The sequence below is a fragment of the Aethalodelphis obliquidens genome, unplaced genomic scaffold (genome assembly GCF_003676395.1).
Source record: "Aethalodelphis obliquidens isolate GAN/ISIS:26980383/991018 unplaced genomic scaffold, ASM367639v1 scaffold67, whole genome shotgun sequence".
Taxonomy (NCBI): Eukaryota; Metazoa; Chordata; class Mammalia; order Artiodactyla; family Delphinidae; genus Aethalodelphis; species Aethalodelphis obliquidens.
In genome coordinates this window covers 6,405,257-6,420,927 of record NW_020838011.1, presented here as the reverse complement: position 1 = coordinate 6,420,927, position 15,671 = coordinate 6,405,257, and the positions used below count along the sequence as shown (strand labels likewise).

The 15,671-nt window shown below is 31.3% G+C and overlaps 1 protein-coding gene across 1 annotated transcript in view; it reads left to right on the top strand.

The window, feature by feature from the left end:
* The window catches only part of TECRL (trans-2,3-enoyl-CoA reductase like), a 90,610-nt gene that overhangs the window by 25,141 nt on the left and 49,798 nt on the right, over positions 1 to 15,671 (top strand). The window contains exon 2 of the mRNA XM_027089635.1: positions 1,171 to 1,222. Coding sequence (XP_026945436.1) covers positions 1,171 to 1,222 — 52 coding nt within the window. The remainder of the gene's footprint in view (positions 1 to 1,170; positions 1,223 to 15,671) is intronic.

Below are 15,671 nucleotides of genomic sequence, written 5' to 3'. Positions count from 1 at the left end.
AACTTTCTTGTTAGTAAACTATATAAATAGAAAAAATAAGAAAAAAAATTCTGAATGGTATATCACACACTTGGTTATGGGAGGGAGTAGAATATAGTAAAAGAAATGAATTCATCATCATGTTTTTGATATATAATACAATATTAAATATAATATAATAATGTTAATAAGAACTGCCTGGAGTATTATTATGTGGCATCCCTTTATGCACTTTTTTTTCATTTTGTCCTCCAAAATAGCCATAAGAAGATTTTTAGTGTAGCAAAAAATAAAATAATGTATGCAATATTCTATACATGTTTAGAGAAAGGAAATAAATTTGACTTGCATGATCATGAAAATGTCTTTGATGTAGACTTTGAAGGATTGTTGGGTTTTTCATAAGCCAGTGAAGAATCAGAGGCAGAGGGGAATTTCAGTTGGCAAGTTTGATATGAACAAAATCAGAAAGTCAAAAAGTACTGTGATGGCTTGAGGTGTTTGGATAAAACTCTTATCATGAATTTTCCTATTTAGATGAAGAAATATTTTTCCCTTATGCACTTTTCTAACATTAGAAAGAGGTAATTTTAGTAGATTAGGATCAAATAACAATAATATACTTAAAGATTCCCAAAAAAAAGCTATCTAACATAGATTCTTGATGGACCTATTATATTTTTGGATGGAAGTTTTAAAAACATAACTAACTACAGGGTTTAGATAGGATATTTTTTTTTTCTTATAATATTTTGAAGTAAACATTTCCCTCTTTTGTCCATGTAAATCAATTTTATATCCCTGGCCTCCTCTGATAAACTCTTTTACTATATATTTTTTCTCTTTTTGCATTTACTCATACTTTTAATTGATAGTCTCATCAATTTGGAAACCAGAAATTTAATAATATGGGCAGAGAAAATTCAAAAGTATATTTTGAGATAAAAATTTGGATGGACTCACATGATTATACTATTATTATTATATACAAATATAAAACTTTGGAAAAAGCTATACTGATGAAAATTTTCAAGGTTGTCAAAGCAGTAGTGCCTAAAGAGCTAAACAAAACAAGCTGGCTATTTTGTACTTATTTTACATTTTGAATATATTAAATTATGTTTTCTTCTTAAACAAATATGTAGCAAACAAATGAACACTTTTTCCTTATAATTCTATTTTATTTTTCAGGTGACACAAAAATCTACTATTCATGACGTGAAACAAAAATTTCACAAAGCATGTAAGTTTTATACACAATTTTGAATTTATATTACAGTCTTTTTTTTTCTCAAATTGCTTAAGATTTACCTGTAAGAATAAGTTCAATATTACGCTGGAAAGAGTGTGTGGAAATCATATTTTTACATGGAACTCAGAAATATTCTATTCTATTCTAAACACTTCTTCATTGTGAACATTTTCATATCTAACTTTCTAATTCACATTTTAATCTTCAACACTCTTTCAGTTTTTTATTTGAACTTTTTTCATACTAACAAGAAACTTCCTATATGTGAAAGGCATTAATCAATATAAGATATTTCTTTACATTTAAGCAAATATAGAGCAAATTTTTACTTCAGTATTTATACTGGTCAAATATCTTCCACATAGAAATTCTTTAAACAATGCATTTAAATTGTTATTTAATTTTAATAGCTAGATTTAAGAAATCTCATTAAGAGATCTCCTGTTACTATTTATCGGGAAGTAATTATATGAGATTTCTTTTATTTTTACAACTTTTCAATTAGTTTAGCTATAATTGTTAACATAGTGATAATGTCTATAATTATTAGGTAACAATTTTTAAGTAACTAAATTTTTAGAGCAGTTTTAGATTCACAGAAAAATTATGCAGAAAATACAGAGTTCCCATATACACCTGCCCCACAGGGGTACAGCATTCTCCACCACAAGCATACAGAGTCGTACATTTGTACACCCCCCAAACTTACATTGACACATCATAATTACCCAAAGTCCACAGTTTACATTAGGATTCATTTTTGGTGTTGTACATTCTGTGGATTTTGCTAAGGAGCATTTTTAATACTTTTGCATTTAGTTGAACAACATTTCTTTTCTGAAAATAGTTAAAGCTCACAATTTAATACAACAAATTGTTTAACAATACTTGAGAGTAACATTGGTAGAACTGTTTTATTATTTTCATTATTTTCTTTCAGGAAAAATGTAGACTATTTGCTGAATACTTTTTGTGTATATGACATTATGCTAGGCATAATGAATAATCAAATGAAGATAGAAGACATCTTATTAGCCTTCAAAAAATTGCTCATGAAGAAGATTTTATATATATATATATATATATATATATATATATATATATATATATATATATAAAGAATATAAAAATAAAACCCAAGTAGTCAATGTATATAAAATTTATAAATATTTGGGGAAAGCTCTATTTAGAATTTTTAATAGGAACATAAAGCAGATACAGGATGAAACAGAATTATTTGAAATATGCTTAGCCAGTTTAAAATTCTTGAGGCAGGTGAGTTTTGATATTTTACCATAAGGACATGTAGGATTTGGATATGCAGAAGAGAACCAGAAATGCATTACAGTAGAGAAAAAAGAATAAAACAAGTGAAGTGCAGAGATCTGTTGTGGATTAATTCTCTAACTTTTAGCTTGGTAATTAAATTCTCTGTATATTTATGCCAATATTTTCTAAATTATTGAAAACTCAAAATTTCTACCTTAGTACATATGTGAAAGATGTTACCCTGGTTATTTCAAGTATTTCCAGTTTATTTACATTCTAAATGCATTTGTTTTGTTAAGCTAGCAATTGAATTTCCATCCTTTGAAAGACTTAGTAATTTTATCTAGTAAAGTTTCAGAAAGTTTAGATTGTAGTAATAAGTGCGAAGACATTTAAAAAAGACTTTTTTGCTATAAAGCGGAAAGATACAACAAAATTATTTCATTTAAGTTAATAATGACAGTGTAAGAATATATTATTTCTATCACTGTCTGGAAACAAGGAAGTTAGTCAAAAGCTAATGTATGTTTAGAAAGAATGTGCAGTCACCTTGATGTGTGATATTATGACTATTTTTATGTTAGTTTGTATCTACATATAGACATAATTATACAGTGACTTAAAATTTTAGAACCAGTTCTACATTTATGTGGTCTAGAGCCTTTTCTAGTAATTAGGAAAGTGAGGTGTAATAGCTTGTGAAAAACCCTAGTAACATCCAGTTTCAGAACTGGACAGTTGAAAATATGATGATAATATGGTTAGTTTTAATACCTGTATCAAGACTTAAGGATTTCTTGACCCCTATTATTTTATTCACTTTTTGAAGCACAGTTATAAACTTTATCAGCTTTAAATAAATTGTAACTTTTTCTACTTTTTCAAAATTACCTTTACTTTAAAAGTATACCCATCACTTAAAGAAAAATAAGATTCAGAAGATCTTGTATTTATTATAGTGTATTTCAAAGACGTATTGGTCTTCAGGTTTTACAAAGTACAGAAACACAAAAACATTTTTTTCTGTATCACATTACAGAGAAATATCTAGAAGTGAATTAAATTGGACATTATGCTTAATGCATTTGCCAAACGGTGAAAGGAAATAAAAAAATATTGCTAAATCTAACAATATGTGACTGTATATATAATGGTAAAAAAAATTATGTGTTGATTGCCTTAATATTTCATGTTTTTAGCATATTTTAAGATTGACCAATATTGAATACTTTATTCAAATTCATAAATTATTTTAACATAAAAATATATATTATATATGTAGTTTTATATCTACAGTTGTTTTATAACTACAGTTTTGTAACAGTAAGGTTTTTACAGTTACTTCTTTACTTTTTGACACCAAATCATTTTTTATTAAGATGTTTTGGATGATGTTTATTTTTAGGCCCTGGAGTTATAATAGGAATTGTTAATCTTGTAAAGAAAAGAAAATAATATATATATATATATATATATATATATATATATAACTCTTATCAGAAGACTAGGTTTCCTGAGGGGAAAATTCTCTCTACATGTCGTTTATCTCTATCCTTTCTTCTCTTAGGTGTTCTGACTAAACTTGATTTCTTGTCTTCCTCCTATTTCTCTGACTTGTGTTAGTGTAACATTTTTCTTAGCTCTATTTTAGAACTTTCTTTACTCTGATTTTTCTTGTCCTATAAAATGACTATCTTATGCTCTTCTAAGGCTCATAATTTTTCAGTTCTGCTTTGTTATGAGTCATATTTTAGATTACCTTGGTGACACCATAACAATCAGACTGGTGAAGAGGTGGAAAGGGGAGGAAACTACAGTCATAATATTAGCTGTTAAGGCAAAAGGGAAAGAGCAATGGTTTTCATGAAAAAGAGATAAAATTATAAATTATATATATGCATACACATACAAATATATACTTTGACCTATTTCTCCTCTTCTTATTTCATGTACCAAAATGGTGAAAAGCCCTCAGCTGCAAATCCTCCACTAGTCTTTCTTTATCTCCATTTACTTATTCATTAACACCTGTAATTATCATTCTTGTTTGTATCTTGAAGTCTCTCCTGGAGAGCTTCAGTGATTTTCATACTCATGTCTCTATACACCACACTCTAGTCATTCTCATCTTCTCACAAAGGTCTCACAGAAGAATTAAACCTTGCTTTGAAAACTGAGATGAAAAATAAAGAATTATACAAGTCCAGGTGACATTCTGCCTAAAACTATGTGGATCTTTTTTTAAGATTTCAGGAAACTTAAAAAAAACTTCCCGTGGGCTTCCCTGGTGGCGCAGTGGTTGAGAGTCCGCCTGCCAATGCAGGGGACACGGGTTCGTGCCCTGGTCCGGGAAGATCCCACATGCCACAGAGCAGCTGGACTCGTGAGCCACGGCTGCTGAGCCTGCGCGTCTGGAGCCTGTGCTCCACAACGCGAGAGGCCACAACAGTGAGAGGCCCGCGTACCGCAAAAAAAAAAAAAAAAAAAAAAAAAAAAAAAATTACTGGAGATATACATTTGCTTGGATGAGCAATACACATTCTCTGGATACATACCTAACTGTTTCCATAATAAAGCAATATTATGTTTGTTTATTCAGCAATATTTGTTGAATGTTGAAAAATATTTATTGAACATTTACCATGTACTATGCATTGATGTATTCATTATTGATGTAATACATTATTGCAAAATTTACCCTCCTAATTTACAGACTCAAAACAATACTTCAGAATGTCTTTTTTCCCTTTTCTCAATAACCCTGGATATTCACAGATATCAATTTTTAGTAATTAAGGATTGGAAAAACAATTTCATTTAGTATTAGATTCCATGTATTGGATCACTAGAGAAGTTTTTCATACTCTTGTTTGTGATTTATATGTATTTTTTCTGGATATTGCCCATTCAAGGTCTTTACCCACATTTTTGTTTATACAGATGTTTTTATTGCCTTAATAATATATGTCTTTACTAATTGGTGTACAGGCCACAGTCACTGTTTTTTATTTTCTTCTGGAAAAAATAAATCTTATAAATCTAAATTTGCCAATTACATATTTCATATTTTCTGTTTTATGTAGCTTAGAATTATTTTTTTCATCCTCCAAACTTTAAAAATGTTACTGATGTTTTATTTTTACACTTGTAAGTTATGGTTTTGTTTTTTACATAAAATATTTTTGGTATCTGGAATATATCCTGGTATGAGGAATGGATATAGGATTCTCACCATTTCAATTGTCTTTGTCATTTTTAAAATTTTAGCTTCTACTCACATATTATTAATAAATTTATAGAGCTGTTTTCTCTCATATAGATATTTTATATATTTTCTTTTTTAAATATCTAAATCTTAGAAATTTAAATGTTAGAGAATTACTTCTACTTTAAAAATGTTCCCATGGTCATTTATTTTGTATCATGATTTCTCTCTTCTTTCATTCATAATTCTCAGAAGATAACTTCTTGACATCCCTTTCATTTATTTTTAGGGTTCATAAATTTGAATTCTAAACATTTTCAGGGGCATAATGCTTTACAAAATTATAATCCCAATATTTATATAAATCAGTAATATTTAATTTTTAATAGTTACCAAATATCACCCTGAATAGCACTCTTATCTTTTCACCATATAGTTTATTTTATTTTTTAAAATAAATTTATTTATTTAATTTATTTTTGGCTGCATTGGGTCTTCATTGCTGCACACAGGCTTTCTCTAGTTGTGGCGAGCAGGGGCCACTCTTTGCTGTGGTGCAGGGGTCTCTCATTGAGGTGGCCTCTCCTGTTGCGAAGCACAGGCTCTAGGAGCACGGGCTTCAGTAGCTGCAGCAAGCAGGCTCTAGCTTGTGGGCTCCAGAGCACTGGCTCAGCAGTTGTGGTGCATGGGCTCAGTTGCTCTGCGGCATGGGGGATCTTCCTGGACCAGGGCTCGAACCAATGTCCCCTGCATTGGCAGGCGGATTCCCAACAACTGCGCCGCCAGGGAAGCCCTCACCATATATTTTAATGAGTACTAGTTCTCTCTCGAAATGAGTTAGAATAAACTGTCAAATAAAGCCACACTGAAACAGCTTTTATTCATAGTACCATCTAAATGATTATAGGGTAGTATTATGCGGTATTATATAAGTATTCTGTGCATTTTAATATACAGAACTTAGGGTGTGTGTGTGTGTGTGTGTGTGTGTGTGTGTGTGTGTGTGATTAGATGTTAGGGCAAGGTGTATCATCAATTGAACATATTGTTAAAATATTTACCTTTTCCACCATAGAGCTGGGAAAGTATAGAGATGTTCTAAAGTCTTTTCAGAAAATTATGAAATGCATTTGTATGAATTAAGCAATCTTTCCTAGCTAACTTATTTAGTATAGACAAAAGATTTTCAGAAACCCCAAATAATGTATATATAATACAAATATATTATGATTAACACGTTACTACTTGTTATATCTATATGTTCTTAACAAGAGAATATCTTAATTCCCTATTACAGTATCACTTGAGTCTAAAAGCCTATCTTGGTCATTTCTGGGCTGTACCTAAGTAATGTAGGAGAGTCAAAAGTAAAATGATTTAATCTAAAAAGAATATTTTAGATAGACATATCTATAGTATAATTTGAGGTTGACTGTATGTTCATCAAGTAAAATTCCTATATTTTGTCATAATCCACAGTACATCATTCATCTAGTTAACTTTTAAAATTTAAGTCATTAAATTTTCTTTCACATAAAACTTCACCTTCTGTAAGATTCATGTTATTCTAGTTTACTACATTTCATTCCTCTTTATTTTGTACTTACCTACATAACCTTTCTCTATTTTCTTTGATGGCTCTAGAATCTGACTAAAATTTCACCTTCATTCGAAGTTCTGGCATTTCATTGAAAATTACACCTAAAATAATAACCATCCAGTATGCTAGTCCCAGAACTCCTTGATTTTCTGCTATTTTCACTTCCACTCTGCTTTAGCTACTTACCCCCTTATCAATACCATGAGATTTGTCATTAGTTAGAAGTTAATTTCAATATTTGAAACTCTGAACAAATCTCTTGACCATCTATTATTCTAAACATCTCTCTCTTTTGCTTCAGGACTTCCAGTTTCTGGAACTCAGGGAGATACACAGTCTCTAGAACACCACCTGTCTTTGGATTTATCATCTAGCTTAACATTGATTTTTTTTTTTTTGTACTTTACCTAAATTGCTCTCTTTCTGGTTGATCCATATCAAATTCTTAGCTCCACTGTGCAATTCTCTCTCCATATCGTTTAAATAAATGAGATTTATTCCTTTACTCTCATTCTCCTTATATCTTCAGATGCTTCCTCTTTATTCTTTTATCAAGAGTATCTGATGAATCAACTGACAAAGGATTAATCTCCAAAATTTACAAGCAGCTCATGCAGCTTAATATCAAAAAAAACAAACAACCCAATCCAAAAATGGGCAGAAGACCTAAATAGACATTTCTCCAAAGAAGATATACAGATTGCCAACAAACACATGAAAGAATGCTCAACATCACTAATCATTAGAGAAATGCAAATCAAAACTACAATTAGATATCATCTCACACCTGTCAGAATGGCCATCATCAAAAAATCTAGAAACAATAAATGCTGGAGAGGGTATGGAGAAAAAGGAACACTCTTGCACTGCTGGTGGGAATGTAAATGGATACAGCCACTATGGAGAACAGTATGGAGGTTCCTTAAAAAACTACAAATAGAACTACCATATGACCCAGCAATTCCACTACTGGGCATATACCCTGAGAAAACCATAATTCAAAAAGAGTCATGTACCAAAATGTTCATTGCAGCTCTATTTACAATAGCCAGGACATGGAAGCAACCTAAGTGTCCATCAATATGAATGGATAAAGAAGATGTGGCACATATATACAATGGTATATTACTCAGCCATAAAAAGAAACAAAATTGAGTTATTTGTAGTGAGGTGGATGGACCTAGAGTCTGTCATACAGAGTGAAGTAAGTCAGAAAGAGAAAAACAAATACCATATGCTAACACGTATACATGGAATCTAAGAGAAAAAAAAAAAGGTCATGAAGAACCTGGGGCAAGACGGGAATAAAGACACAGACCTACTAGAGAATGGACTTGAGGATATGGGGAGGGGGAAGGGTAAGGTGTGACAAAGTGAGAGAGTGGCATGGACATATATACATTACCAAACGTAAAATAGATAGCTAGTGGGAAGCAGCTGCATAGCACAGGGAGATCAGCTTGGTGCTTTGTCCCACCCTAGAGGGGTAGGATAGGGAGGGTGGGAGGGAGGGAGATGCAAGAGGGAAGAGATATGGGAACATATGTATATGTATAACTGATTCACTTTGTTATAAAGCAGAAACTAACACACCATTGTAAAGCAATTATATTCCAATAAAGGTGTTTAAAAAAAAGAATATCTGTATAAAATAGATAACTAATAAGAACCTGCTATATAAAATAAATAAATAAAAATTTTAAAATAATAAATAAAAAAGAATATCTCAACTTACAAACCACTTCTAGCAATACCATCACTCCTTCTTCTGTCCATCACTTAGCAGTCACTTCAAAATAGTTTTCTTTGTCAGCATGCCAAAGACCTGTCTAAGGTCACTGGCAGTTTCTGTTTTGCTGAGGCGATGGATCATTTTTGGTCATGTGTAACTTGAACTCTCAGTTGCATTTGACCTAATACACCATTCTTCTCTTTGATTGTCTTCATTCGTTTGTTGATTTTAACTCTCTGCCTATTTGATTTTAAGACATTATATATGACTTTTGTCATCTCTAAAACTTCTTGTTCCCAGACTCCTTTGAGGACCGCTCATCATTTTTTGGACTCTTAAATATTCATTACTTCTCAGATTCTATTTTCAACAATTTCCCGTTTTAATTCTACATTTCTTTCTCTTATGTTATGTTCTCAACAATTCCCATGGCTTAGAAAATATCACTAATGAATAAAAGAAATCAAAACTGTCTCCTTCTTAGAACTTTCAACTGTATATTAAACAGCCAATCTGGCATCTCAATATCTTGTACATATTGCAGACACCTAAGAGCAATTCATTAGAATTTTGACACACATACCTGGGGGAATAGACTCAATCTGGAAACATTCAAGGTTTTTTCCAAGTCTTAACAATTGGTGAAAACTGAAAAGAAGTAATCTTTGGGACAATATATAATAAAATGTACTTCATATTAAATCATCTTGTGATATAAAAATGTCATTTAAAAAGTTCTAGGGTTTATTGACATGGAAGATTTTCACCTTATGAACTGTTTATCTGCCTTAGCTGAAAACTGTGTTTGGATTTCTCAGTAATTGTAGTAGTTTGATAATGAGAAGTCATATATATCCTAAGCATTTTGTTTATATTTGAAGCTATTGGGTTTGGGGAATGACAAATTAATGTAAACTTTCCTAATCCCAAAAAAGGTGAAATATCTCAATTATAAGAGCAACTATTTGTGTTTGTTTGTATATAGGTCTGGCTGTGCAGGCATGTGTACATAAAGCCATATTAAAATTCTTAGATTGTGTTCAGAAATTACAATGCGATTTTCTGAAAGGGGCCTCTGATTAATAAATAAGTGACTACTACTGAAAAAATTACTAATTTGATACCATTGGTATATTTGAAATCTGCAAATCACCGTAATTCTCATAACCACAGTTTAAGTCTTTGTAATTTTTAATCTGTAATTTTTAATCTAGATACCTGCATAGACTCCTGTTGGATACATTTTCTCATATATTGACCTACTCTAGTATCTTGTCCTTACTACCTAACTACCTCCAGCATCAGGTTCAAGCTTCTTATGGCACAGAAGATTCTCATAATGTCCTCATACTCTGCGTGTATGTGTGTATGTTCATCTTGGTGGCGGCAAAGAAAAATCTATTTAATGTATAATTTGAGGTGTGGGGTGAGGAATGTTTCCTTGGTTTTATCCCTGTTGAAGAGCAACTGTATTTTGACTGTGACATTATTCATACTCTATTATTTATTTGCTCTATTAGTTTCTGTAACTCTAGTGAGTTCATATATGATTGATAAATAGGAGAATTATATTAGCATAGTGTGAAATTTACAATTGTTCTTACACATTTTTTATGAGCATGATCACTTTGCACCACTGAGAAACAGTAACTTACTGCAAAGTAAATAACATGAACACATGAAGAAGATGTAGGCAAATAGACACTGTATCACAGTATTTATTTCTTACCTGGCTCAATTTGCCCATGCACTCTGTCTTGGAAATGATTACAATCTATTTCCCCCTTATCTTTGTTAATTTCAGCAGTCACAAATCTTTCTTACACACATCACATCTTTCAATTAGTTGTTAAGAGTTTTTGATTATTTGCATGCATTATCTCGTTTAAGTCTCAAAACATCCCTAAGAGTTAGATAACTTTGTTATCCCTCCTCTATTTGTTTTCAAAAAATTTTGCTTAACATACAAGAAAAATAGGATTCAGAAAGGTAACTTGCTCAAGATAAATAAGACAACTAGTAGAATATAGTCTCAGAATTTAAACCCAGTCAATGTCCACAGACTTTGTAATTAACTAGTAACAAGACACTGATTCATTATACAGGGAAAAGGATTTATTATAAATAACTGATATTACATTTTATTAAAACTATGGTGCATATCTTCTGCCAATTATTCTTCAATAAGAGGCCATGTGTTTATTAAAATCTTATAAATTCACACATTCCTCTGTGCCAGGTAATCTTCTAATCTCCCTATATAGTGGTAATACAAATGACTATAGCTACCTATCCTCATGATGTTGCACAACAGTAAGGAGGAATGTATACTAAGCATCTTAATAGCTACATAAAATCATTTCAGATAGAAAGATCAAAAAGCAAGGTAATGGGAAAAAGTAACTGGGAAGTAGTACTGGGGTCTGCTCATTCTGATAGTATAAGGGAAACCAGGGAAGTGATAGCATCAGAGGAAAACCATTCAAAAACTCAGATTCAGACACAGAGAATGGAATAGTTGAATACAACAAGGTTTAGCATTTTCTAAGTAGTGAAGTAGTTAAGATAATTGATTAGGTGTGATTACAATTATGGATACTAGAATTGAGCCTAGAGAAAAATTTAAATGTGGGAAAAATAAAAAACTTATCATAGTGAAAATAGTAAGATAATTTTTGGGAAGTCCTTGGAGAATCAAAAATTATCTGAGCTAGAAATACTAACTTAATTAAATAGGAAGAAATGGTAGTGATGATGAGGAAGTAGGAGGTTGGAAATATGTGTTTTGGAGGCAATGCATTTATTGGTGAGCATGAGACTCTGGGAAAGAGTGAGAGAGTAGACAGAGAATATTTGGATGAGTAGATCAAGGCACTAAAGGACAGGGAATTTAAGTGATATTAAAATCACCTACAATGGTACAATGGTAAATGAATAGTGGTAGAGAGGTTGCTCTGAGTTAAGTCCTCAGTGACTTAGATGGAAATACCTGTGGATCATAGATGTCAACAAGAAGAAATAATGCTAAGTAGTAAAGTGTGTTGATAGGCATTACCTGAGGAGAATGGGGAAAAATGTTTTGGATTTAACAGCAAGGAGGATTCCTAATATACTTTTAGGCACACAATTGGGTTTGGCATAAAGAATAAATACCAGTTGAAGAAGATGCAGAAAAGTTTTACATTAAAGTAAGAAGATTGAGGGATTTTTTGAGTGGAAGTTGTTGATTTAAAAGTTGTTGCTGATGACAGACTATAAATGCCCTGAAGTACATTGGAGGAGTCTGAGAAAACATGGATAGGTGGACAGTTAGGTCTGATTAGTTGTTGTACAAAGCCAAATTGGGAGAAGTATCACTCTGATATTGGATGCTCTGAGACACTTGAACAACTAAATGATATCTAAAGTAAATGGGAGTATAGGCATGATGATCAATCCTGGTGGTTCCTTAGAAGTATGGTGGGTAATTACGTGAACAAACTGGTTATAAACTTAAACCAGGGAAGACAAAGAAATAGTTCAGTTGTGCTATGTATGCTCTTCTTCCTGTCCCACATTTTCTTGCTTTGTGCCCTGTATTTTACTGTGAAATTGGCTTGTTACTTTATGTCTCTTGCTTTCATACTCTTTATAATTCTGAATATTTGTTTATGCATCTTTTAAATATTTTTAGAACCATGTCTGTTTTCCTACAGAAGGCTTGCCTTGTGGTTGCAGATTATACAGCATTATAACACTTTGTCTTTCTTACTTGAGAACTTTGTGATAGCAAACTCTCTAGCAGATGCATTTTCTTTTCAAGGTCAGCAAAATTTATACACATTGGTTGATGCTGGTTTGAGTGTTAAAACTTGTTGTTATTGGGTATAAGATAGGAAATTGTCCTCTTATTTTTCAGATACATAAACACTATCACACATATTTTTACTGGTTTCCTTGATTCCATTTTAGCGTTTTCACTTAATTGCGTAGGCGGCATTTATGGTGTACAGGGAATAAAATGGTTCATTTATTTCTAGTGAAGTACTATAAGGAAGGAATCATTTCTCACAAATAAAACAACTGATTCAACAATATTAAATCACCAGAAAGTATTGTAGTACATCAAGGAAGGGTTTTGTATGATACTTGGTGTTTATTTCCAATGAGAAAAGAAACAGAAATCATGTGTTTGCCCATTTGTTCAGGCTTTTAGACTTTTACTGTTTGGAAAGAGTATAAAAGTACTACTAAAGCAATGTAGCTAAAGTGATAATTCAACGTACACAGGACATTCTGTAATGCTACCGTGTTTCCTATTTAGCATTCCATGGCCTGGTCAATATTTCCTGTCCCTTAATTCTGTTTTGTACACATGAGAACTTCCCATTGGAGCAGGGCTTTTGCTGGACAGGAAAGGAGAAAGTTGTGTACATCTCTGGATGCCAGAATAAGGAAAATAGTTTGCCATTATTAAGAAAAAGTTTGGATTCCCAGATGTACAAAATTTTACTAATAAAACTGCTCAAAAATTTTTAAAAACCTTTTATCAAAATCTGAGATTAACTACTACTTTTTACATCCTTCTTAAATTTTATAAGGTATTCAGAATGCTTAAATCCAAAGAATACTTTCCACTTTGTACATTATTGCTGTCCAGTATTTTGTTTTTGTATATGAATGTAAATTATTACTTATTTATCATTATTAATTTATATATTCAAATTATATAGATATTCTGCTATCTTATATAAAACATCTACTTATGTGTTAGTTTCTTTGCTCAATATTGTTTAGTTTATCTCATCTCAGTCTTAGAATCAATTTCTTTTTCTCAAAGTTGATCCTTTGGATGTTCATCTACTAACAGACAACAAGGGTCTATTAATGGTAAGATTTGTCAGTCTAACTAATAATGTTACTATTTTATATTTCCTTTAAAAAATACTCCATTTGGAAGCTATTTGGACAATATCTCTTGTTGCCATCATTTTGAAATCTGTTCTCAGTCTAATTGCCCTTCATGAAATTTGAAAATATCAAAAAATGTGAGGTAATTAAAGACTGGATAAAATTGTATGTCTCCAGAGATTTACTTTTGCTTCTTCAGGCAGTAGGGCTGGACTTTGGAACTTACAGATCCCTTGAATCCAAACAAGTATTAAGATGATTCAAAATTCAGCTTCATTCTTTGTGAGAACTTGTGTTTCTGATTTGTCCTTATTTTGTGATACCGGTTGAAAAAGTGGGCTTTTACTAGGACTTTTCCTTCTTGATTGAGAATAAAATCTGCTTTTCTGTTTTCTCAGGCTTGTGAGTCTGTGGAAAGCCTTGCTCAGCTGTCTCTTTCAATATAAGCAGATATCCTGAGAGGAATGTGGCTTCAGTTGCTGGGCTCAGCTTTCTGGGATTCCCTTTCTCCCAGATATTAGCTTCATAATACTTCATTTTTGTTATTAACTCTATGAAGATTTTGATAAAATATTTTGCCATACTTTCTTAGTTGTCCTCAATAGGAAGAATTGGGTAGAACATATAGTTTACTATTGCAGTTAATGGAATTCTTTGCATATGCTTAAGGATGTCTAATGTATGGATTATCATTCAATTTTCTATTTCTTTTAATGTTTTTTATATTCTCTTATTCCTTTTAATTTTCTTCTTCTTGAGTAATTTCTTCTGGTTCATCTTCCAATTGACAAATTCTCTCTTCTGCCTCGTAGTATTGACTATACCATCATTCCATTACATTTTTATTACTATAAAATTAACTGTTTGTTTTCTATAAATTTTATTTGGTATTTTATCAAATAAAACTCTAAATGTTTATAGTGCCATATACTTTTCTCATGTTTTTGATTCCTTATTTTACATCTTTACTCATTTTTTAATAAATTTAGGTGATTAAGTTTATGAGACACTTTACATATCTGATGCTCTCTGGACTTAATCTTGGTCTTTGATCATTTATTGTATTATATGCTGCATTTCAAATGTTAATTTTAAAAAGTACTGATGATTGAGTTTATTAATTTGACTATTCATATCATAAACATACCTTGGAAGATTTATTTATTATCAGTGTGAATACACTGAATCATGATCATGGAAATATAGTTTCCAACCAAATGCAATCATTGACTATGGAAAGTCACAAAACTATTTATCCCTAAATGGAATCCATCAGCTTTGTTATCTGCTATTTTAATTTGTTATTTTTAGGGAAATAACATATTTTCTACAAAGTTACATTTACTTCAGTGCATGTATTGAAGATACACACACATATTGGAAGGTAAATGATTCAATGTATCTTTTTAATTTTCCACATATATTTCTCACCTGACCTTTCCTATTTTCTTCTAATTAGTTATATATTATGTGTTAATAAAGTCTCTGCCCATGAAATACTCCCATGCTTTTCCAGTATTCAGTCACTTCAGGCTTCTCTGAATTCCAATGTCTCTTAAAAATGACATTGTAAAATATGTTATGTGCATCATTCTGAGTCATCAGTTGTTCTTTTTAATTTATAAAATACTGAAGAATGGTAATCATGCCATATAGATTCTTATCGTGTATAAGTGGGCACTTAGTATGTATTAAATATAATTTATAACATTGCAGTGCATTTCAATTCCTGCATAAACAAGAA